Raw genomic sequence first — 26,108 nt, 5'->3', positions numbered from 1 at the left:
AGTTAAGAGGTTAAAGAACAAAATTAATATTAGCCTTATTTTGTGTATTAATTTACAAATATGTTTCATTAATGTTGCTTGTATTTTGTTGTATTTTAGAATGTTGCTGCACTGTTCTTATAAATGCTTTTTAAGCAGCATTTGTTTACAGTATTTCCTTAGTGTAAAAACATATTGCATTGAAACAATAAATATTATCTTGATTTTAAGACTTAATGAACTTTCATGTGATGAATGTTTCTCAACATGAGTAAAATGATTATTTTAGTTCATCCCAAAGCCACAAACAAAGTAATGTGGCTTTATTCTCTTCGATGCAAAGAGCATTACATTGGAGAAACCAAACAAATGTTACAGAAGAGACTTTATCAACACTGCAGGGAAAGCAGTCTGCTGTTCACCTCAACCTCAAAGCCACCAACCACTCCTTTGAAGACAGAGAGGTTAAAATTTGAGCGAGAGAAAAACAGCGGTTTGAAAGACGAGTCAAAGAAGGAAGAAAATCCCTCCATCAGGACTTTCTCCACTGTACAGTCACCTCCTGCAGCCTCCCTTCAGCCCAGGCCTAGACTGCTCTGTCATGCTAATGCTAATGCTAATGCTAATGCTAATGCTAATGCTAATGAGGCTGAAACGCAGATCAGACAGACAGATCAATAGGCAGGTATTGTTTGTTTGTTTGTTTGTTAACTTTATTGTCTCCGTAGGGAAATTTGTCCTCTGCATTTAACCCATCCTTCGATGCCGCTGGGGCGACCCGTAAGGAGCAGTGGTCGACGGCAGTGCCGCGCCCGGGGACCCGTCTCCATGATGTGGAGCCAGGCTGACGGTCAGAATCACCTGGCTGGAGGATTCACCTATTGCACATGTTTTTAGTGGAGTACCCGGAGGAAACCTACGCAGACACGGGGAGAACATGCAAACTCCACACAGAAAGGCCCCGTCTTTGGTGGGAGTCGAACCCGGGACCTTCTAGCTGTGAAGCGGAGGCGCTAACCGCTGCGCTACCGTGTAATTAGCAGCGATCAGCTGAGATTAGGGTCATTCAGACAACTCAGGTGTGAGTTAGGTCGTTAGGACTTAGAACTACAAAGACTGACTCTCGTTGGGGTCTCACCATCTTTCGCCCCACAAGCCCGTGACGCACAGAAATCTACCCAGCATGCACCACTGTCATAACTGCGTCCGTCTGGCTCATCTGGAATGAGTCTAATGTTATCGGATATTATGCGTCAAACATCAATAAATGCTTATCTTTTCACCTTAAAGGGCTGACCAAAGCAAACCTAGCATTTATATAATCGCGGACACTTGGCATCACTTTCACAAAAAGGACTTTTGTGGAGGCTCAATGCTCAATGCCTGGAGGAAGTGGGAATCGGTACGAGGAGCACATGTTACGGCTGGAAAGATGGACGACTCTTTCTTGGTGCTGCACATTAATATAGTTGCTGTAAAACATTTAAGGCGCCGAGGGGGAAAATAGAATCTTTTAGGAAACACATTTTTCACTCTTTTTAGCCATTTTCTGGTGCAATATGAACTTATTTATCACATACAAATAAAGCCAAGTGTAAATCTGGTCCATATGGATATTTTCTCACAGCAGATTGTTCTGTAGAAGTGAAAAAAACAGCAGTTGTAGCTAGCGCTAGCTAACTGTTAGCATTGGCCCGATTAGCATTCTCAGTTTTTTTGTATGTATTTTTGGGCTGTTGAATCACTTTGCTCCTCTCCATGTTTTCCCCCTTAACTGTTTTCAAACATGACCATATAAGGGCGACTCCAGAGAGGCCGTCCGTATCTATCACGTACTGACAGAACTTCTTCACAAAATATTCAAAGTCTGGAGTTTAACTACTTTACACAATTCAAAAGCATTAACAAAACCCTTTAACTGTATTTAACTACCTTTTAATCATGTTTAATCACTAATGAATTGTATTTATCTCGTGTTTCCTCTTATGAAACAAGACCTACTGTACTGTTTGCCTGTATACTCCACTTAGCACACTTAGCTTAGCTTAGCTGACCACACATAACTGATACATAACTGATGTGCTAATTGTAAACAGAAAACTAAACGTTTGTTGGGAATGTCCATAACATAATATTCCGTTTAGCCTCATATTTCCAAGTATCTCTGGGCACTTACGTCGTGAATTTACCCTCGTGCTGACTTAAACTGTATTTTGCTTGGTCATCGCGGTGACCGTTGGACCAGCGTCCGCCATCTTGAACCGTAACCTGGTCGTGACTCGTAAATCTACAAAACACTTCCTAGTTTAACATAACTTACTGTAAAGGTACAAACGAAACTCTACTACTGTTTATGGGCGTTTACCATCCAGCTTACCTGTAAAACATTTAAAAATAATAATGTTGAGATCGGAGCTGCCTCTGCTTCTCTCTTATCTCGTACAGACAGGGCTTCTACTGCAGCGCCCTCTGCTGATGTAACAGAATATTGCATGTTTCACGCACATCCAAAGGCAGTAAATATACATATATATATTTTACAGTCTCTATGGCAGGGGAGGAAGTTTTCTTATCAGAGGCCAATTTTTTTCATTGTAAAAAGACCGAGGGCCGAAGTCGCCAATTTTAGGCCAAAGCAAAACACTGGAAAAAAACATCTTAAATGAGATAAATGACTTAAAATTGCTTGAATAAAGGTTCTTTATGTTGAATTGAGTCTGTTTAGATCAGTGGTTCTCAACCTGGGGGTCGGGACCCCCATGGGAGTCGCGAGACAAATTTGGGGGGTCGCCAGATCATTTAGATAAATATACATATTTTCGTTAGCAAATAATCTAATGTTTTATTGTAGCGTCATGCGTTTGCTATTGTACCAGAGGGCCATTATTTGTTCGTAGTTTCATGAATTTTATTTCAGCCATTTTTTTTTTTTAACTTTTTGTTTATTGACAAGTCAGGTACATTTTTTTCAGTTTTTCGTCCATTTTTTGTCAATTTTTTGTCAATTTTTTGTCAATTTTTCTCACTTTTTTGTCAAATTTTTGTCTTTTTTTTGTACATTTTTCTCACTTTTTTGTCAATTTTTTTTTAATTTTTTTTGTCAAATTCTTATCACTTTTTGTCCATTTTTTCTAAATTTTTCGTCAAATTTTTCTCACTTTTTGTCAAATTTTTGGCACTTTTTTCACATTTTCATCCTTGTTTTGTCTCAGTTTTGTCGCTAAAATCCCCCAAATAAAAAAAATTAAACCCCCGGAAAAAAAACAAACAGAAAAATTAAAAGACATGGAAAAAAAAAAATAGTAATAATAGTAATAATAATTTAAAAAAAATAAGTAAATAAATAAAATAAAACGTGGAAATGTGGTCCTACAAACAACATTATGAGAACTTATCTCCACTATTTAACAATTGGGTGGGGGGTCACGAACCCCTTTACCTGTTATAATGGGGGTCGCGGCTCCAAAAGGTTGAGAACCACTGGTTTAGACTAATCTAAGATAAAGACACAAATGTTGATGCCAATGGAACAAACAGAAAACCCACAAATTAACGTTTACTTTTAAAAAGATTTGTTTTTCACTTGAAATACAATATAATCTGAATTAGGAGAATAATGACTTGTTCCATTGGCGATAAGATGTTTTCTCTGATCCAAGACCAAACCAAATCTACTCAAACTTTAGATTCACTTAATTCAAGTAGGTTTCTGTCATTTCTTCCTTCAAATTATTATTATTTTTCCAGTGCACTTTCTACAAATGCCAGAGTTGTTCATAATATGGCCTCATTGGGTGTATTAACAGTATTTCTCCCATTTAACCCTAAAAATGTTAAAGCACTTTCTGATTTGTGTCATAATGGAAGCACGTACAAGTTGAATAAGAGGGATTTATTAATGTTTTTATTTATTTCCACTTTTACCTTTAGTTTATTTTTACAGCCTATATTATTATTGCACGATAACAAGGTCAAATAACTCTATATCAGACTCATGTAGTAAAAACCTGTTCTACTGCACTGTGTGGTCTCTCTCTCCACACGCACATCTGCACCTGCACATCTGTGAACACTCTCACGCTGTTGTCCTATCATGTCCTCATTTCGTATATTTTATTTTTATTTAAATTTTCTTCATGCATGCCCTTGTAGCCTTATAGTTTTAAAGTTTGTACAGCTTATTTTTATCTAAAATCCCTGTTCTCAAACAATGGCAATAAATACAATTCTGATTCTGATTTTCTCCAGTTCAGCTTTACCCAAATCTAAAAGTTACAGGCTACGGGTCAGAGTAATGCCTCATTTGAAAGACCTACAAAACCTCTCAGAATGGATCTTTGTCCTCGTTCTTTTGTGGTGTTTTTGTCACTTTTACACGACATAAAAGAGTCAAAATGAGATGACGCAGAACTGGAAAAAAGGGACCACACTGGCCTATAAGCTATAAACCCTCCACGAAGCTTCTAGATTTGGGTAATGCCGAACTGGGGAAAATGCGGTTGGTAAGAGGTTAATCAGCTGGTTTGGTGCAGGTTTGGTTGTCTCATGTACAGGACAAAAACTATTAGGTTTGTCAGACTGATGATGTATTTTAACATTGTGGCCCCTCCAAGGAGAGTTATTGGTCCTTAAGCTGAGTAACATTATTAGGCCTGGGTAACATTTAAAAAAAAATGTATACCGGTACTTTAACGTTTCTTATCCCAATACCAATACTAAGATATTTGTCATTTATTTTGCGGCTCTTCACAACGTAAGTAGAAGCTCCGTTGATTTGAATGGGATTTCCCAACGTTCTACCGGTCATTACGGTCCCTTACTTAGAACCATGAAACAGATTAATAATATAATTTTATTTATTTTCCTTCCATTTCATGTCTACTGCATTTCTATCATTGGATTGAGGTGAAACAACCAAGACATTTCCGTTAAAGGGGGGGTATTATGCAAAATGGACTTTTTCAAGCTTTACATCATGTTATTCTGTCACTCCCTCATTAAAAACATGCCTGAAGTGTTGCCTTGGCACATTCACGTATTTTTGAGTAATCTGTAAAAACTCTGATGGCGGCCATTTTAGGGATAGGTTTGCCTGAGTCCTCCTAGGAACGCCCCCACCTCCTGGAGACGCCTCCGAGCTTTCGTCACCAGCCGAGTAACCAACCACTGCTCCTCAGCAGAACCCCCTCCCCACTGATGCCACAGACAGCGTGTGGAGGGGGCGTGTCGGAAAGGCTCAGAGGTTCTTAAAGAGACAGAGGCCTATTTCAAGACATTCACTACAGCCATTTTGAGAGAGACATTTTATACAAGGCAGTTATTCTAATTTACGGCATTTACAGACCAACAGAAGGTTTGCTCATCATTGTAGTGTGATATAGACTGGAGCTGTGTGACTGAAAAAAGCAGAATACCCCCTCTTTAAGATTAAGATTTGGAGGCTTAATGCAGCTCCGTCTCTCAGAAAAAAATATTACTTTTTGATGCTAGTTGTGTAGAATAATTAATTACATTTGCAGTAAAAACTACCATCTCTGGTGATGTGTGCATGTGACCGGCTTGCTCTTCCACCTCGAGATGGAAACTATTCCGGGCGCAGACTCGGTCATGGTTAGAGGTGGCCCGACCGGATTGTCACGTTGCAGGTGTGGGTGGAGCCGCCCCGCATGCAGCTTTGTTTGTGAGGGAGACGGGAGCAGCAACGGGACAAAAGGATGTGTTTGCCCTACAGGTTCTACAGGACGGAGCACATTTCTACACACAACGACTGAGCCAGAGCGAGGACAGTCACACTAAAGAAAGGACACACACTAAAGAAAGGACAGTCACACTAAAGAAAGGACAGTCACACTAAAGAAAGGACAGTCACACTAAAGAAAGGACAGTCACACTAAAGAAAGGACAGTCACACTAATGAAAGGACAGTCACACTAAAGAAAGGACAGTTACACTAAAGAAAGGACAGTTACACTAAAGAAAGGACAGTCACATTAAAGAAACGACAGTCACACTAAAGAAAGGACAGTCACAGTAAAGAAAGGACAGTCACACTAAAGAAAGGACAGTCACACTAGCGAAAGGACAGTCACACTAAAGAAAGGACAGTCACACTAAAGAAAGGACAGTCACACTAAAGAAAGGACAGTCACGCTAACGAAAGGACAGTCACACTAAAGAAAGGACAGTAACACTAAAGAAAGGACAGTCACACTAACGAAAGGACAGTCACACTAAAGAAAGGACAGTCACGCTAACGAAAGGACAGTCACACTAAAGAAAGGACAGTCACACTAAAGAAAGGACAGTAACACTAAAGAAAGGACAGTCACGCTAACGAAAGGACAGTCACACTAAAGAAAGGACAGTAACACTAAAGAAAGGACAGTCACACTAACGAAAGGACAGTCACACTAAAGAAAGGACAGTTACACTAAAGAAAGGACAGTTACACTAAAGAAAGGACAGTCACACTAAAGAAAGGACAGACACACTAAAGAAAGGACAGTCACACTAAAGAAAGGACAGTCACATTAAAGAAAGGACAGTCACAGTAAAGAAAAGACGGTCACACTAAAGAAAGGACAGTCACATTAAAGAAAGGACAGTCACACTAACGAAAGGACAGTCACACTAAAGAAAGTACAGTCACACTCATTTAAAAGCTAAGACTTAAAAAACTCAACAGATTTTTCCTTGCGTTGTCACTTTTTTACTGTATTTTTTGTGCTTTTTTGTTGCTATTTCGTCCATTTTTTGTCGCTTTGTTGCACATTCATCCTCATTTACTTCTCGTCGCTATTTTGACGCTTTCTTCGAGAAGCTTTTAGATTAACTCCCACCTGAACCGAGCACGTTTTCTCCAGTTTGGCTTTACCCCAGTCCAAAAGCTTCTGGAAAAAAGCTGTGATAAAGCAACAAAACTGAGACGAAAACATTGACAAAAAAGTGACAAAAAATTGAAGAAAAAATGACAAAAAAATGACAAAAATGTGACGAAAAATGACAAAAAATGTGAAAAAAATTTGCTAAAAATTTGACAAAAAATGACAGAAAAATTATAAAAAATTGACCAAAAAAATGACCAAAAAAATGACAAGAATGTGACAAAAATGTGATTAAAAAATTGATGAAAAAATGACAAAAATGTGAAAAAATGACCAAAAAAAATGACCAAAAAATTGCAAAAATGAGTTGAATACCCAATAAAAAAATGATGGGAAAAAAATCTGATGACGTGAGGAAAAAGATCCTCTCGGTTCAGGCGGGAGTTAAGAGGTTAAACACTATTTGGGGGTCACACTAAAGAAAGGACAGTCACACTAAAGAAAGGACAGACACACTAAAGAAAGGACAGTTACGCTAACGAAAGGACAGTCACACTAACGAAAGGACAGTCACACTAAAGAAAGGACAGTCACACTAAAGAAAGGACAGTTACACTAAAGAAAGGACAGTCACACTAAAGAAAGGACAGTCACACTAAAGAAAGGACAGTCACACTAAAGAAAGGACAGTTACACTAAAGAAAGGACAGTCACACTAAAGAAAGGACAGTCACACTAACGAAAGGACAGTCACACTAAAGAAAGGACAGAAACACTAAAGAAAGGACAGAAACACTAAAGAAAGGACAGTCACACTAACGAAAGGACAGTCACACTAACGAAAGGACAGTCACACTAAAGAAAGGACAGTCACACTAAAGAAAGGACAGTCACAGTAAAGAAAGGACAGTCACACTAAAGAAAGGACAGTCACACTCATTTAAAAGCTAAGACTTAAAAAACTCAACAGATTTTTCCTTGCGTTGTCACTTTTTTATTGTATTTTTTTGTGCTTTTTTGTTGCTATTTCGTCCATTTTTTGTCGCTTTGTTGCACTTTCATCCTCATTTACTTCTCGTCGCTGTTTTGACGCTTTCTTCAAGAAGCTTTTAGATTAACTCCCACCTGAACCGAGCACGTTTTCTCCAGTTTGGCTTTACCCCAGTCCAAAAGCTTCTGGAAAAAAGCTGTGATAAAGCAACAAAACTGAGACGAAAACAATGATGGAAATGTGACAAAAAAGTGAGAAAACATTGACAAAAAAGGGACAAAAAATTGAAGAAAAACTGACAAAAAAAATGACAAAAATGTGACGAAAAATGACAAAAAATGTGAAAAAAATGTGCTAAAAATTTGACAAAAAATGACAGAAAAATTATAAAAAATTGACCATAAAAAATGACCAAAAAAATGACAAGAATGTGACAAAAATGTGATTAAAAAATTGACGACAAAATGACAAAAATGTGAAAAAATGACCAAAAAAAATGACAAAAAAATTGCAAAAATGAATTGAATACCCAACAAAAAAATGATGGAAAAAAATCTGATGACGTGAGGAAAAAGATCCTCTCGGTTCAGGCGGGAGTTAAGAGGTTAAACACTATTTGGGGGTCACACTAAAGAAAGGAGAGTCACACTAAAGAAAGGACAGTCACACTAAAGAAAGGACAGTCACACTAAAGAAAGGACAGTCACACTAAAGAAAGGACAGTCACACTAAAGAAAGGACAGTCACACTAAAGAAAGGACAGTTACACTAAAGAAAGGACAGTCACATTACAGAAAGGACAGTCACACTAAAGAAAGGACAGTCACACTAAAGAAAGGACAGTCACACTAAAGAAAGGACAGTCACACTAACGAAAGGACAGTCACACTAAAGAAAGGACAGACACACTAAAGAAAGGACAGTCACACTAACGAAAGGACAGTCACACTAAAGAAAGGACAGTCACACTTAAGAAAGGACAGTTACACTAACGAAAGGACAGTCACACTAAAGAAAGGACAGTCACACTAAAGAAAGGACAGACACACTTAAGAAAGGACAGTTACACTAACGAAAGGACAGTCACACTAAAGAAAGGACAGTCACACTAAAGAAAGGACAGACACACTAAAGAAAGGACAGTCACACTAAAGAAAGGACAGTCACACTAAAGAAAGGACAGTCACACTAAAGAAAGGACAGACACACTAAAGAAAGGACAGTCACACTAACGAAAGGACAGTCACACTAAAGAAAGGACAGTTACACTAAAGAAAGGACAGTCACACTAAAGAAAGGACAGTCACACTACAGAAAGGACAGTCACACTAAAGAAAGGACAGTCACATTAACGAAAGGACAGTCACACTAAAGAAAGGACAGTCACACTAAAGAAAGGACAGTCACATTAACGAAAGGACAGTCACACTAAAGAAAGGACAGTCACACTAAAGAAAGGACAGTTACACTAAAGAAAGGACAGTTACACTAAAGAAAGGACAGTTACACTAAAGAAAGGACAGTTACACTAAAGAAAGGACAGTCACACTAAAGAAAGGACAGTCACACTAAAGAAAGGACAGTTACACTAAAGAAAGGACAGTCACACTAAAGAAAGGACAGTCACGCTAAAGACAGGACAGTCACACTAAAGAAAGGACAGTCACACTAAAGAAAGGACAGTCACATTAACGAAAGGACAGTCACACTAAAGAAAGGACAGTCACACTAACGAAAGGACAGTCACACTAAGGAAAGGACAGTCACACTAAAGAAAGGGCAGTCACACTAAAGAAAGGACAGTCACACTAAAGAAAGGACAGTTACACTAAAGAAAGGACAGTCACACTAACGAAAGGACAGTCACAGTAAAGAAAGGACAGTCACACTAACGAAAGGACAGTCACACTAAAGAAAGGACAGTCACACTAAAGAAAGGACAGTCACACTAAAGAAAGGAAAGTCACACTAAAGAAAGGACAGTCACACTAAAGACAGGAAAGTCACACTAAAGACAGGAAAGTCACACTAAAGACAGGAAAGTCACACTAAAGAAAGGACAGTCACAGTAAAGAAAGGACAGTCACAGTAAAGAAAGGACAGTCACACTAACGAAAGGACAGTTACACTAAAGAAAGGACAGTCACACTAAAGAAAGGACAGTTACACTAAAGAAAGGACAGTCACACTAAAGAAAGGACAGTCACACTAAAGAAAGGAAAGTCACACTAAAGAAAGGACAGTTACACTAAAGAAAGGAAAGTCACACTAAAGAAAGGACAGTTACACTAAAGAAAGGACAGTCACACTAAAGAAAGGACAGTTACACTAAAGAAAGGACAGTCACACTAAAGAAAGGACAGTCACACTAAAGAAAGGACAGTTACACTAAAGAAAGGACAGTCACACTAAAGAAAGGACAGTCACACTAAAGAAAGGACAGTCACACTAAAGAAAGGACAGTCACACTAACGAAAGGACAGTCACACTAACGAAAGGAGACAGGACAGTCACACTAAAGAAAGGACAGTCACACTAAAGAAAGGACAGTCACACTAAAGCTGTGTTTAAACAACTAAAACTATATTTTGATATAAATAATCTGAACACTGAATACCAACATGCATACAGAGAGGGACACTCCACAGCTACAGCCCTGGTTCAAATGACAGATGACTGGTTGAAGGATATAGATGAAAAAAGAATAGTAGGAGCTGTAATGTTGGATTTTACTGCAGCATTTGATATTCTTGATCATGAACTTTTGTTAAGCAAACTGAAATGTTATGGGTTTGGAATGCCAGCTCTGCAATGGTTCAGGAGTTATCTAACAAACAGGACGCAGAAAGTGTTTTTTAATGGGTCATATTCTGATCTCAGGCCTGTGTACTGCGGAGTGCCTCAGGGCAGCTGTCTTGGACCATTGTTGTATACGATTTACACAAATGATTTACCGACTGTACTCAATGCAGCAAGAATATCCATGTATGCAGATGACTCTACAGTGTACATGTCAGCTACAACAGCTGATGAACTATGTGCAAATTTAGACAAGGAGTTCACGGCAGTTGTCCAGTGGATAATTTCAAACAAATTAGTTCTAAATGTGAAGAAAACAAAAAGTATGATATTTGGCTCAAAATCCCTAATAAAAACAAATCCAGTGTTAAATCTCACAGTAGGTGCAACTATGGTAGAGCAGGTCGAAGAGGCAAAACTTTTAGGTATCACTTTAGATGACACGTTATCCTGGAAGAAACATGTGGACAACATCATTACTAAAATGGGAAATGGTCTCTCCGTTATAAGAAGATGTACAGGACTAATGCACATGACGAACACAAAAAGTAATTGTTTTACATGGAAAGCAACTAGACAAATAAGCCAAGCTCTGGTTCTGTCATATCTTGACTATTGCCCAATAGTGTGGTCAAACTGCAGCTGGGGTGGTCAAAGGGCTACAGAACGTACAAAACCGAGCAGCTCGACTGGTGCTACGCTGCGATTATACAACCAACACCAAAGTCATGCTGAATCGACTCAAGTGGTCGTCAGTAAAAGATAGATTATCATATTCATTATTGTCTTTCTTCAAAAATATAATAGTATCAAAGCGACCCAAAATTCTTTACCAGAGACTCTTATTTAGCAAAGATAAACATGACTATCCAACTAGACACGCCTTAGTGGGGAAATTTGTTTTACCAAAAGTACATTCAAACAGTGCTCAGAAAACATTTATGTACAGAGCAATGCATGCATGGAATATGCTACCTGAAAATCTAACGATGCTCGTAAATATAAAAACATTTAAATCGGCATTGAAAAAATGTTATCAACAACTGAACTGAACTGAAAATATACAAACTATTTCTTGAGATTTGATACATTATTGTTAAATTATGCCAAGAAAGTAGTGATTATGAATTGTGATACAGTAATATATTGTATACATTGTTGCGTGGCTTTTGTATCTTAATGTACTTTTCTTTTTTCTTTAATGTATTTCTTTATGTTTTTATATGTGGACCCCAGGAAGAATAGCGACAGCTCTGCTGTGCTAATGGGGATCCCAGCAATAAAAAAAAAAAAAAAAAAAAAAAGAAAGGACAGTCACACTCATTTAAAAGCTAAGACTTAAAAAACTCAACAGATTTTTCCTTGCGTTGTCACTTTTTTACTGTATTTTTTGCGCTTTTTTGTTGCTATTTCGTCCATTTTTTGTCGCTTTGTTGCACTTTCATCCTCATTTACTTCTCGTCGCTATTTTGACGCTTTCTTCAAGAAGCTTTTAGATTAACTCCCACCTGAACCGAGCACGTTTTCTCCAGTTTGGCTTTACCCCAGTCCAAAAGCTTCTGGAAAAAAGCTGTGATAAAGCAACAAAACTGAGACGAAAACAATGATGGAAATGTGACAAAAAAGTGAGAAAACATTGACAAAAAAGGGACAAAAAATTGAAGAAAAAATGACAAAAAAAATGACAAAAATGTGACGAAAAATGACAAAAAATGTGAACAAAATGTGCTAAAAATTTGACAAAAAATGACAGAAAAATTATAAAAAATTGACCAAAAAAAATGACCAAAAAAATGACAAGAATGTGACAAAAATGTGATTAAAAAATTGACGAAAAAATGACAAAAATGTGAAAAAATGACGGAAAAAATGACAAAAAAATTAGTTGAATACCCAACAAAAAAATGATGGGAAAAAAATCTGATGACGTGAGGATAAAAGATCCTCTCGGTTCAGGCGGGAGTTAAGAGGTTAAACACTATTTGGGGGTCACACTAAAGAAAGGACAGTCACACTAAAGAAAGGACAGTCACACTAAAGAAAGGACAGTTACACTAAAGAAAGGACAGTAACACTAAAGAAAGGACAGTCACACTAAAGAAAGGACAGTCACACTAACGAAAGGAGAGTCACACTAAAGAAAGGACAGTTACACTAAAGAAAGGACAGTTACACTAAAGAAAGGACAGTCACACTAAAGAAAGGACAGTCACACTAAAGAAAGGACAGTCACACTAAAGAAAGGACAGTCACACTAAAGAAAGGACAGTCACACTAAAGAAAGGACAGTCACACTAAAGAAAGGACAGTCACACTAAAGAAAGGACAGTCACACTAAAGAAAGGACAGTCACACTAAAGAAAGGACAGTCACACTAAAGAAAGGACAGTCACACTAAAGAAAGGACAGTCACAGTAAAGAAAGGACAGTCACACTAAAGAAAGGACAGTCACACTAAAGAAAGGACAGTCACACTAAAGAAAGGACAGTCACACTAACGAAAGGACAGTCACACTAAAGAAAGGACAGTCACACTAAAGAAAGGACAGTCACACTAAAGAAAGGACAGTCACACTAAAGAAAGGACAGTAACAGTAAAGAAAGGACAGACACACTAAAGAAAGGACAGTCACACTAAAGACAGGACAGTCACAGTAAAGAAAGGACAGTCACACTAACGAAAGGACAGTCACACTAAAGAAAGGACAGTCACACTAAAGAAAGGACAGTCACACTAACGAAAGGACAGTCACATTAAAGAAAGGACAGTCACACTAAAGAAAGGACAGTCACACTAAAGAAAGGACAGTCACACTAAAGAAAGGACAGTCACACTAAAGAAAGGACAGTCACACTAAAGAAAGGACAGTCACACTAAAGAAAGGACAGTCACACTAAAGAAAGGACAGTCACACTAAAGAAAGGACAGTCACACTAACGAAAGGACAGTCACACTAAAGAAAGGACAGTCACACTAAAGAAAGGACAGTCACACTAAAGAAAGGACAGTAACAGTAAAGAAAGGACAGACACACTAAAGAAAGGACAGTCACACTAAAGACAGGACAGTCACAGTAAAGAAAGGACAGTCACACTAACGAAAGGACAGTCACACTAAAGAAAGGACAGTCACACTAAAGAAAGGACAGTCACACTAACGAAAGGACAGTCACATTAAAGAAAGGACAGTCACACTAAAGAAAGGACAGTCACACTAAAGAAAGGACAGTCACACTCATTTAAAAGCTAAAACTTAAAAAACTCAACAGATTTTTCCTTGCGTTGTCACTTTTTTATTGTATTTTTTGTGCTTTTTTGTTGCTATTTCGTCCATTTTTTTGTCGCTTTGTTGCACTTTCATCCTCATTTACTTCTCGTCACTGTTTTGACTCTTTCTTCAAGAAGCTTTTAGATTAACTCCCACCTGAACCGAGCACGTTTTCTCCAGTTTGGCTTTACCCCAGTCCAAAAGCTTCTGGAAAAAAGCTGTGATAAAGCAACAAAACTGAGACGAAAACAATGATGGAAATGTGACAAAAAAGTGAGAAAACATTGACAAAAAAGTGACAAAAAATTGAAGAAAAAATGACCCAAAAAAATGACAAAAATGAGACGAAAAATGACAAAAAATTTGAAAAAAATGTGCTAAAAATTTGACAAAAAATGACAGAAAAATTATAAAAAATTGACCAAAAAAAATGACCAAAAAAATGACAAGAATGTGACAAAAATGTGATTAAAAAATTGACGAAAAAATGACAAAAATGTGAAAAAATGACCAAAAAAAATGACAGTCACACTAACGAAAGGACAGTCACACTAACGAAAGGACAGTCACACTAAAGAAAGGACAGTCACACTAAAGAAAGGACAGTCACACTAAAGAAAGGACAGTCACACTAAAGAAAGGACAGTTACACTAAAGAAAGGACAGTTACACTAAAGAAAGGACAGTCACACTAACGAAAGGACAGTCACACTAAAGAAAGGACAGTTACACTAAAGAAAGGACAGTTACACTAAAGAAAGGACAGTTACACTAAAGAAAGGACAGTCACACTAAAGAAAGGACAGTCACACTAAAGAAAGGACAGTCACACTAAAGAAAGGACAGTCACACTAAAGAAAGGACAGTCACACTAAAGAAAGGACAGACACACTAAAGAAAGGACAGTCACACTAAAGAAAGGACAGTCACACTAAAGAAAGGACAGTCACACTAAAGAAAGGACAGTCACACTAAAGAAAGGAAAGTCACACTCATTTAAAAGCTAAGACTTAAAAAACTCAACAGATTTTTCCTTGCGTTGTCACTTTTTTATTGTATTTTTTGTGCTTTTTTGTTGCTATTTCGTCCATTTTTTGTCGCTTTGTTGCACTTTCATCCTCATTTACTTCTCGTCGCTATTTTGACACTTTCTTCAAGAAGCTTTTAGATTTGGGTAAAGTGGAACCGGAGAAAATGTGCAAATATTATTATGCAAATATGATTCAAGATTCAAGATTTTTGATTTGTCAAACCATGTGAATGGGACTGATTCCGAGGTATTTGATACGCGATCAAATACCTGTTAAAGTACTCTAAAAATGCAAGAAAAACAGTGATTCTCAACTGGTGGGTCAGGACTCAAAAGTAGGTCGCGAGTCTACAGGGAACTTTTTTCAATATTTTCCTGAAACTACACGGAAACACGCTGGAGTCTGTTCAAATTCATATTATTGGGTTGTTTTGATCATAAATTTCAGTCTTAAAAGCAAATCTACGTTGTTTAACCCCTTAACTCCCACCTGAACCGAGCACATTTTCTCCAGTTTGGCTTTACCCCAGTCCAAAAGCTTCTGGAAAACAGCTGTGAAAATAGCAACAAAACTGAGACAAAAACAATGTGACTAAAAAAAATTGATGAAAAAGTGGCAAAAATGTCACAAAAATGTCACAAGAAATGGACAAAAAATTGATGATAAAATGACAAAAATGTGAGAAAAAATTGACGAAAAAATGACAAAAATGTGACAAAAAAAAAAAAAAAATGTTTAAAAAGTTACAAAAAAATGACAAAAAATGACCAAAAATGACAAAAAAATGACAAAAATTTGATAAAAAATTGATGAAAAATTGATGAAAAATTGATGAAAAAGTGGCAAAAATGTCACAAAAATGTCACAAGGAATGGACAAAAAATTGACGAAAAAATGACAAAAAAATGACAAAAAAATGACTAAAAAAAATGGATAAAAAAGTTACAAAAAATTGACAAAAAATTTGATAAAAAATTGATGAAAAAATGAAAAAAAAAAATGTGACAAAAAATGAAAAAAATTGATAAAAATTTGACAAAAAATTTACAAAAAATCGATGAAAAAGTTACAAAAATGAGTTGAATACCCAACAAAAAAATCATGGAAAAAAAATCTGATGACGTGAGGAAAAAGATCCTCTCGGTTCAGGCGGGAGTTAAGAGGTTAATAAAAACATTTGTGGTAAATACAATATTTTATACGATATATAAGCACAGTTTTATTTGGGTCGCAGCTTGTCATTAAGGTAATGGCGTCTCAGAGTCGGACCGAACCACAGATGTAAAACATTTGTAGAAAATGGTTCTTAACTTTAGACTATAATGGTGAGGTTTGGCCCTCGGTGTTTTTGCAATGATGAAAATCGGCCTCCGTGACCCAAACTTGCCCCCCCCCCGGCTGTAGCCGATACTCTTCAGTATGTGGTCCTCAGGGACAAATGTCTGGACCCCTCTGGCCAACATGAATGCTACAGAAACGGAGAATCCTTTGTGTTTCAGAAGCTTTGTTTAAGACTTGTATTACACATTTGGTTGCACTGTGCTAATAAAGTAGAAATATCTTAACCTCCCTCCACCTTTGCATTTTCTCCTGTTCAGTTTTATCCAAATGTAAAAGCTTAGCCTATAGGCCGTGTGTTGCCGTGTGGTCATCAGATTTTTCTCACTTTTTTGTTGCATTTTTGTCACTTTTTTGTTGTGTTTTCATCCTTGTCTTTCTGTTTTTGTTGCAATTTCGATTCTTTAGAATGTAGAAGCTTTTAGATTTGAGTAAAGCCAAACTGGGGAAAATGTGCTCAGTTCAGGCGGGAGTTTAGAGGTTAACCTCTTAACTCCCGCCTGAACCGAGAGGATCTTTTTCCTCACGTCATCAGATTTTTTTTTTATTCAGATTTTTTTGTTGGGTATTTAACTCATTTTTGTAACTTTTTTGTCATTTTTTTTTCTTTTTTTTTTCTTTTTTTGGGTCAATTTTTTCTAATTTTTTTTAATCAAATTTCATCAAATTTTAGTAATTTTTTGTCATTTTTTAATCAATTTTTTTGGTCATTTTTAGTCAAATTTTAATCAAATTTTTCTCATTTTTTTGTCAATTTTTTTGTCATTTTTTTAATTTTTTTGTCACATTTTTATCACATTTTTGTATTTTTTAGCCACATTTTTTGTCATTTTTTGGTCAAATTTTTATCACATTTTTGTCAATTTTTTGTAATTTTTTTGTCATTTTTTTGTCAAATTTTCATCACATTTTTGTAATTTTTTTGTCATTTTTTGGTCAAATGTTTATCACATTTTTGCCACTTTCTCATCAATTTTTTGCCAATGTTTTCTCACTTTTTTGTCACATCTCCATCATTGTTTTCATCTCAGTTTTGTCGCTACTTTCACAGCTTTTGTCCAGAAGCTTTTGGATTGGGGTAAAGCCAAACTGGGGAAAATGTGCTCGGTTCAGGTGGGAGGTTAATAACGCTCGCATGTGGAATAACATCAATGTACCCACAGTATCCACTAGATGGCACTAGAGTTTCACATACACATACAGTGAGTGCACTTGCTGATTCCTAAAACTGCTGAACTAAATAGTTATCTCTTTGCCCTGGTACAGAACAGGCACTTTTTGATTTAAGATGCTATTTTTGATCTATGAAATTGTTTTTGTTCAGCCCCATGTCACTCTGAAGTTGCCTCATTGGGCTTTACCAACACAGTGGGAACCAGATGTTCTTCCACGAGGTTCTCACAATAGTTGGACGAGTTTTGGTCCATTTGTCCAAACAGAACTGAGACACATTTGTAGCCGCTTTGCATCAGGGGCGGATCTAGAAACAAAATCACGGCAAGCTCGGTCAGGGAGATTTTCTGGGGTGGCAACACATTTTACAATGTTGAATGTTTAACCTCTAAACTCTCATCTGAACCGAGCACATTTTCTCCAGTTTGGCTTTACCCCAATCCAAAAGCTTCTGGAAAAAAGGTGTGAAAATAGCGACAAAACTGAGACGAAAACAATGATGGAAATGTGATTAAAAAAAAGACAAAAAAAAGACAAAAATGTGACAAAAAAATGACAAAAATGTGACAAAAAAATGACAAAAAAAATGACAAAAATGTGACAAAAAAATTACAAAAATATGACAAAAATGTGATAAAAAAAATTGACAAAAAAAATGAAAAAAATGTAACAAAATGTGATAAAAATAAATAAAAAAATGTGATATATTTTTTTTCTAAATCGACAAAAAATCGACAAAAAATCGACAAAAAATCGACAAAAAATCGACAAAAAATCGACAAAAAATCGACAAAAAATTAACAAAAAATTAACAAAAAATTACAAAAATGTGACAAAAATATGATAAAAAATTGAGGAAAAAATAACAAAAATGTGACAAAAAATGACCCAAAAAATGACCAAAAAGTTACTAAAATGAGTTGAATACCCAACAAAAAAATGATGGAAAAAAATCTGACGACGTGAGGAAAAAGATTCTCTCGGTTCAGGCGGGAGTTAAGAGGTTAAAGCGGGGGTACGCAAGTTTTGCTTGATCACGAGGCAATTTTTCCGTTGAGATGCAGGTTGAGCCTCCAAAATTCCATATAAAAATTGTAGCATAAGCGGGGGGTTTCGAACTTTTGTCAAACACAAAACAAAAAAATCATCTTGGGAACCTTATTTAGCCATACAGTTGTTATAATTCGTTGTCCTGTCAAAAAAGTCGTGAGTGAGCCTCTGTAAGCACCTCAGTAGCGTCCAGAGCAGATGTGAGACATTTTCACTGCTCCTTATTTGTCCAGTTAAACCTCTATAAAAATAGAGTCTTTGTCCTTTTGGGTGGGGCCAGGTAGAGGTTAAAGGGGGGCCAAATAGGAGTAAAGGGGAGGACCCACAGGAGGGGGGGATTTTCCATAACAGGAGGGGGGATCGTCTGCGTTTCATACTCGATGATGATGCAGATCGACACTCACAGGAACAGGCCACCGTTTTTAGAGATATGTTCTGAGCTTAGACGAGTTCATGTGTACCTGTCTGGTCTTCACGCGTGTCCTCAGTCACGTTAGCACAGACGGCGTTAGCATTTAGCCTCTGCTCCTCTATAGCTCCAAACCAGGTGAAGATAGAAGCTACCGAGCTCTTCCACGTTTCCCCTATTTAAACATGGTTAAAAATGTAAAGGAGTTTTTATTCCTAACACTTTGTTTAACCCCTTAACTCCCACCTGAACCGAGCACATTTTCTCCAGTTTGGCTTTACCCCAGTCCAAAAGCTTCTGGAAAAAAGCTGTGATAAAGCAACAAAACTGAGACGAAAACAACGATGGAAATGTGACAAAAGAGTGAGAAAACACTGACAAAAAAGTGATGAAAAATTGATGAAAAAGTGGCAAAAATGTCACAAAAATGTCACAAGAAATTGACAAAAAATTGAGGAAAATATGACAAAAAAATGAAAAAAATGTGATAAAAATTTGACAAAAAATGTATAAAAAATTGACGAAAAAATGACAAAAATGTGACGAAAAATGACAAAAAATGAGAAAAAAATGTGCTAAAAATGTGACAAAAAATGAAAATAAATGACAGAAAAATGATAAAAAATGGACAAAAAAATGACCAAAAAAATGACAAGAATGTGACAAAAATGTGATTAAAAAATTGACGAAAAAATTATAAGAATGTGAAAAAATGACAAAAAAAAAGACAAAAAAATTGCAAAAAAATGACAAAAAAGTTACAAAAATGATTTGAATACCCAACAAAAAAATGATGGAAAAAAAATCTGATGACGTGAGGAAAAAAGATCCTCTCGGTTCAGGCGGGACTTAAGAGGTTAAACACTATTTGGGGGTCGGCACTAATTTACTCTTATAATTTCTCACAGAATTTTTTGGGGGTTTTGACACCGGAAAGCAGTCTTTACACCCTCACAGCCGACGAGGTGTTGCTTTCTTAAACTGAAAAAGAAATGTGAAAGAACGAAACTGACACCTGTGGTCAATGAACAAAGCTTTTAATAATAAACATGAAAAACTGTCAGAAAGGATGTGGTTTATAATGTATTTTACAGTCAAACTTAGCAACCACTTCACTGCTGAATCTTTCTCCTTTCCACAGAGCTGACGCCATCTTTAAATAGCACGGTGTGTCAAAGCCGGCCGTCCATCATCAAACTCTGGCCCTCGAGATGATTTTGAGAAATATTATGACCCAAATCAGAGCTCAAATGCCTGTTAAAGTACTCTAGAAATGTGAAAAATACACATGATAAAAAATCTACATGATAAACACTGACCGCATCTGCTTTTGAAGTCTCTTAAGAAACATCCTTTCGTGTTAAACTCGTGGTTATGGTCGAAAGTTGGGGAAATTTGCAACACAAATTGTGGTGTTTCTAAAGGCTGTCTGGGGCAACTTCTACACGCTATTAAACCCTTAACTCCCACCTGAACCGAGCACATTTTCTCCAGTTTGCCTTCACCTCAGTCCAAAAGCTTCTGGAAAAAAGGTGTGGAAATAGACAACAAAACTGAGACGAAAACAAGGATGGAAATGTGACAAGAAAGTGAGAAAATATTGATGAAAAAGAGGCAAAATTGTCACAAGAAATTGACAAAAAATTTAAGAAAAAATGACAAAAATGTGACAAAAAAATGACAAAAAAATGACAAAAATGTGATAAAAATTTGACAAAAAAATACAAAAAATTGACGAAAAAATGACAAAAATGTGACAAAAAATGACAAAAATTTGACAAAAAATGGACAAAAAAAATACAAAACTTTGACAAAAAATTGATAAAAAATTGACGAAAAAATGACAAAAATGTGACAAAAAAAATACAAAAAATGTGAAAAAAAAATGACAAAAATGTGATAAAAATTTGACAAAAAAAATACAAATTTTGCAGAAAAAATGACAAAAATGTGACCCAAAATTTACAAAAAAATACAAAACTTTGACAAAAAATGGATAAAAAATGGACGAAAATGTGATAAAAAAAATGACAAAAAAATTACAAAAAATTACAGAAAAATGTGACAAAAAACGACAAAAAAATTATTAAAAAATGACAAAAATGTGACAAAAAATACATGAAAAAAAAGACAAAAAAGTTACAAAAATGAGTTGAATACCCAACAAAAAAATGGAAAAAAAATCTGATGACGTGAGGAAAAAGATCCTCTCGGTTCAGCCGGGAGTTAAGAGATTAAAAGTGTTTGAAAAGGCATCAGTCATCATCATCATCATCATCATCCTCTTCTTTATTCAGACTCAGGTCCATAACATAAAAACATCCAAACATCCAAAGACAAGACTCACATAAAAAAATACATACGATTATAAAAGACAGCTATACCAATGTTTCCATGAACTCCAGTATATTTATGTGTCTGCTGGGAACTTACAGAGTTAACTGCGGTTCTTTCAAGAGGAACTGGCATGGTGTCAAACTGGGTGGATGTGAATAAGTTCAAATTTAACACCTCAAACACTAAAGCCACCACTTAGTTTGAGCCCAGCTGGAGTATTGTCTGTATCAGTGTGGAATCCTCTGCCTCCATATTTAACATAGATCAGTAAAGAGGAGGCATTTAAAGCAACAGGCCACCGTTTTTAGAGATATGTTCTTAGCTTAGACGAGTTCATGTGTACCTGTCTGGTCTTCACGCGTGTCCTCAGTCACGTAAACACAGCACAGACGGTGTTAGCGTTTAGCCTCTGCTCCTCTGTTGCTCCAAACCAGGTGAAGATAGATGCTACCAAGCTCTTCCACGGTTTCCCCTATTTAAAATGTGAAGGAGTTTTTATTCCTAACACTTTGTTAACCCCTTAACTCCCACCTGAACCGAGCACTTTTTCTCCAGTTTGGCTTTACCCCAGTCCAAAAGCTTCTGGAAAAAAGCTGTGAAAATAGCAACAAAATTGAGACGAAAACAATGATGGAAATGTGACAAAAAAGTGAGAAAATATTGACAAAAAAGTGACGAAAAATTGATGAAAAAGTGGCAAAAATGTCACAAAAATGTCACAAGAAATTGATTAAAAATTGAAGAAAAAATGACAAAAATGTGATAAAAAATGGACAAAAAAATTATTAAAAAATGACGAAAAAATGACAAAAATGTGACGAAAAATGACAATAAATGTGACAAAAAAGTTACAAAATTTGACAAAAAAATAACAGAAATGTGACAAAAAATGACAAAAAAAATGACAAAAATGTGATAAAAATTAGACAAAAAAATGCTAAAAATTGGACAAAAAAAATTAAAAAAATTGGACAAAAAAATGACAGAAATGTGACAAAAAATGACATAAAAATGACAGAAATGTGACAAAAAATTAGACAAAAAAATGATAAAAATTGGACAAAAAAATGACAGAAATGTGAAAAAATGACCAAAAAATGACAAAAAAAAAGTTAAAAAAATGAGTTGAATACCCACAAAAAAATGATGGAAAAAAATCTGATGACGTGAGGAAAAAGATCCTCTCGGTTCAGGCGGGAGTTAAGAGGTTAACACTACTTGGGGGTCGGCGCTCATAAGCTTCTTGCTTCAGCCCACTCCGTTTGAGCAGAATGTAAACTGCTCAAATAAACAAATAAACATAAACAGACTTTGTTAGCACTACTACAACAAGACAGTTTGAGAGAACTCCAAAAAACCATGATGGTGCTGAGCCTTTTTCACTCCACATAACCTCCAACATGATGCATCTGCACGTGAACCTGAAAAAGTAATCACACTTTCCATTGCAAATTCCCTCCACTTAAGTGAACATGTACATTTCCATGAATTTTCTTGTATTTTAGTCCATTCATCCCTATGCAACTCAAAATCACCCCCTTTCCCCCACTTGTCTTTAACCTCTTAATTCCCGCCTGAACCGAGAGGATCTTTTTCCTCACGTCATCAGATTTTTTTTCCATCATTTTTTTGTTGGGTATTCAACTCATTTTTGTAACTTTTTTTTGTAATTTTCTTGTAATTTTTGGTCATTTTTTTGTCAATTTTTAATCACATTTTTGTCATTTTTCTTTGTCATTTTTTTGTCACATTTTTATTACATTTTTGTCACATTTTTGTAATATATTTGTCATTTTTTTTGTCCATTTTTGTAATTTTTTTGTTACATTTTTGTCATTTTTTTGTCAAATTTTTATCACATTTTTGTAAATTTTTTTGTCATTTTTTGTCACATTTCTGTCATTTTTTTGTCATTTTTTGTCCATTTTTTGTCCATTTTTAGTCATTTTTTGTCACATTTCTGTCATTTTTTTGTCATTTTTTGTCCATTTTTTGTCATTTTTTTGTCCATTTTTTGGTCATTTTTTTGTCTTTTTTTGTCAAATTTTTATCACATTTTTGTAATTGTTTTTGTCATTTTTTGTCACATTTCTGTCATTTTTTTGTCATTTTTTTGTCATTTTTTGTCCATTTTTTGTCATTTCTTTTGTCCATTTTTTGGTCATTTTTTTGTCTTTTTTTGTCAAATTTTTATCACATTTTTGTCCTTCTTTTGGTCATTTTTTTGGTCCAATTTTTGTCATTTTTTTTGTCAATTTTGGTCAATTTCTTGTGACATTTTTTGGAGCATTTTTGCCACTTCTTCATCAATTTTTCGTCACTTTTTTGTCAATTTTTTCTCACTTTTTTGTCACATTTCCTTCATTGTTTTCGTCTCAGTTTTGTCACTAATTTCCCACCTTTTTTCCAGAAGCTTTTGGATTGGGGTAAAGCCAAACTGGAGAAAAATTGCTCGGTTCAGGTGGGAGTTAAGGGGTTAACATATATCATGTTTTCAACCTTAATATTTTCCGAATCGTTACACCATTTTGATTTGCGTTCAGAGCTGACTGTTGGAGTGCGACGCCGTCTCTCTGGTTTTCTTCTCAGCGCTCTCCACTGTGTCCGAGGCCTGGGAGAGGCGCAGCGCTCTCCTGAAGATGTTCTTCATGGCCGGGCTGGAGAAGTAGTAAACCACAGGGTCCAGCACGCTGTTCAGGTAGGTCAGACTCACGGTGATGTAGAACACGGTGGTCAGATCCTCCATCGCGGGACAAACCTCTGCAGGCGACAGATTCCGGATGGCGCTGTCGGTTTTTAACCAAATGATGACCTGGGTGACGTTACTGGGGAGGAAGCAGATCACGAAGAGGACGACCACCACCACGATGAAGAACAGCGCCTTCTTGATCTTTGCGTGCTGAGCGATTTGCCGTCCCTTGAGGTGAGAGGTGATGCTGACCGTGCAGAACAGAATGACAGCCAAGGGCACATAGAAGGAGAACAGAAACGCAAATTTGTGCCAGGAGAAGTTCAGAGTGATGTTCTTGTTCTCCACTTTGAAGCTCTCGCAGAGGGTGGTGTTGGCGTGTTCGAGGGTGAAGACCTGCGCGCTCATGGAGACGGCCAGCAGCCACAGCACACACGCCCCACACATGGCTCTGGACGGGCTCAGGAAGTTCACGGGGTGGTGAGGGCGGACCACGCGCATGTATCTGTCCAAAGCTATGGCCATGAGGAACAAGGCGCTGCCGCTGCGGTTCAGGGCCAGCATGAAGAGGCAGATGTTGCAGAACGAGCCGCCGAAGTTCCACCGAAGCCGCGAGACGTAGTAGCTGGCCCTGAACGGCAGCGCCAGGATGAGCAGGAAGTCGCTCGTGGCCAGGTTGAAGAGGAGCACCGTGCTGCTCTTCCAGGGCTTCACGTGGAAGCAGAAGATCCACAGGGCCAGGCCGTTCCCCAGAGCTCCCAGCACGAACTGAGTGACCAGCAGAGGAGGCAGCACGGCGGACAGGACCGTCCCGTTGAAGGAGCACAGCATGATGAGCTTGTTCTTCCCTGCAGCTGCTGACAGAAGTGATGCTCACAAACACCAGACCGCATTCTGCTTAGATGTTTTATAGTCAGCGTATGTACCACAGGAAGCTGCTGTTCCTCTTTCCATTTTAGGTCACACCTATTGTGCAGAGCCACCAACACCGTGCGTGCTGTAATAAAAATACTGAAAACCTAGAGTGCTCAGGAAGTTAATATTAGAATGTCTTTTTGGGGGAACAGAGACTTAAGAGAAAAACAAACAAAAAACTATTCACTCTTCCCACATCATAATTCACAATTTACATTTTCTAAAAAGCCTTTATTGTGCTGGGCTGATACATATTAGGGCTGTCACGGTATGAAAATTTTACCTCACGGTTATTATGACCAAAATTATCACGGTTTTCGGTTTTATCGCGGTATTTTTTTTAAATGTGTGTTAATATGTTCAGAAAGCATTGATAGTCCTACACAAACTGAAAGAGTTTCAATAAAGTGTAACAGTGCTTGTTACATTAAAAAAAATACAGACAAAGCCTTTTCACATCAAAGTAAAGGAACTATTACGATGAGTTGTTGATGTTTCGAGGGTTTTACATGGACTATTATAGCGTCAGAAACGAAGATAAACCGTCTATGTCAGGAAAACTGTTGTTGTCCTTCCAGTGAGCTTTCGCTTTGCAGATTTGGGAAAATGCCTCATTATTAAATTCATTAAACTGCGGCGAGAGTGAATCTATTGCAATCTGCCACTGGGAGCCCCGTAACGCATTGTGCCATCGTGCGGAGGTATCCGGACACGGCTTATGCTGGCGGTGGCGCTGCAGCCGCACTATGAGGCGACTCGTTACATTCTCCCTCAACCCAAAGTCCCACATCAGCATTTCAGTTAAAACGCTAACGTTAGCTTCCTGCTATAGAGCTGTGGGAGACGGTCACGCTAACGTTAGCTTCCTGCTATAGAGCTGTGGAGACGGTCACGCTAACGTTAGCTTCCTGCTATAGAGCTGTGGGAGACGGTCACGCTAACGTTAGCTTCCTGCTATAGAGCTGTGGAGACGGTCACGCTAACGTTAGCTTACTGCTATAGAGCTGTGGAGACGGTCACACTAACGTTAGCTTACTGCTATAGAGCTGTGGAGACGGTCACACTAACGTTAGCTTACTGCTATAGAGCTGTGGAGACGGTCACACTAACGTTAGCTTACTGCTATAGAGCTGTGGAGACGGTCACACTAACGTTAGCTTCCTGCTATAGAGCTGTGGGAGACGGTCACGCTAACGTTAGCTTCCTGCTATAGAGCTGTGGAGACGGTCACGCTAACGTTAGCTTACTGCTATAGAGCTGTGGAGACGGTCACGCTAACGTTAGCTTACTGCTATAGAGCTGTGG

The 26,108-nt window shown here is 37.2% G+C and overlaps 1 protein-coding gene across 1 annotated transcript; it reads right to left on the bottom strand.

Annotated features, from left to right (window-relative positions):
• Window positions 1-23,738: 23,738 nt before the first annotated feature.
• LOC306968133 (hydroxycarboxylic acid receptor 2-like) lies at window positions 23,739-24,719 on the bottom strand (the record flags this gene model as incomplete). The annotated part of the gene is made up of 1 exon (XM_079563439.1): window positions 23,739-24,719. The coding sequence occupies one exon, from the start codon at window positions 24,717-24,719 to the stop codon at window positions 23,739-23,741; it is 981 nt and encodes a 326-aa protein (XP_079419565.1).
• Between the last annotated feature and the right edge of the window lie 1,389 nt (window positions 24,720-26,108).

This window comes from Gobius niger, assembly GCF_951799975.1.
Source record: "Gobius niger genome assembly, chromosome: 1".
NCBI lineage: Eukaryota > Metazoa > Chordata > Actinopteri > Gobiiformes > Gobiidae > Gobius > Gobius niger.
The sequence above is the reverse complement of the archived record's forward strand: the minus strand, read 5'-3'. Positions and strand labels throughout refer to the sequence as shown.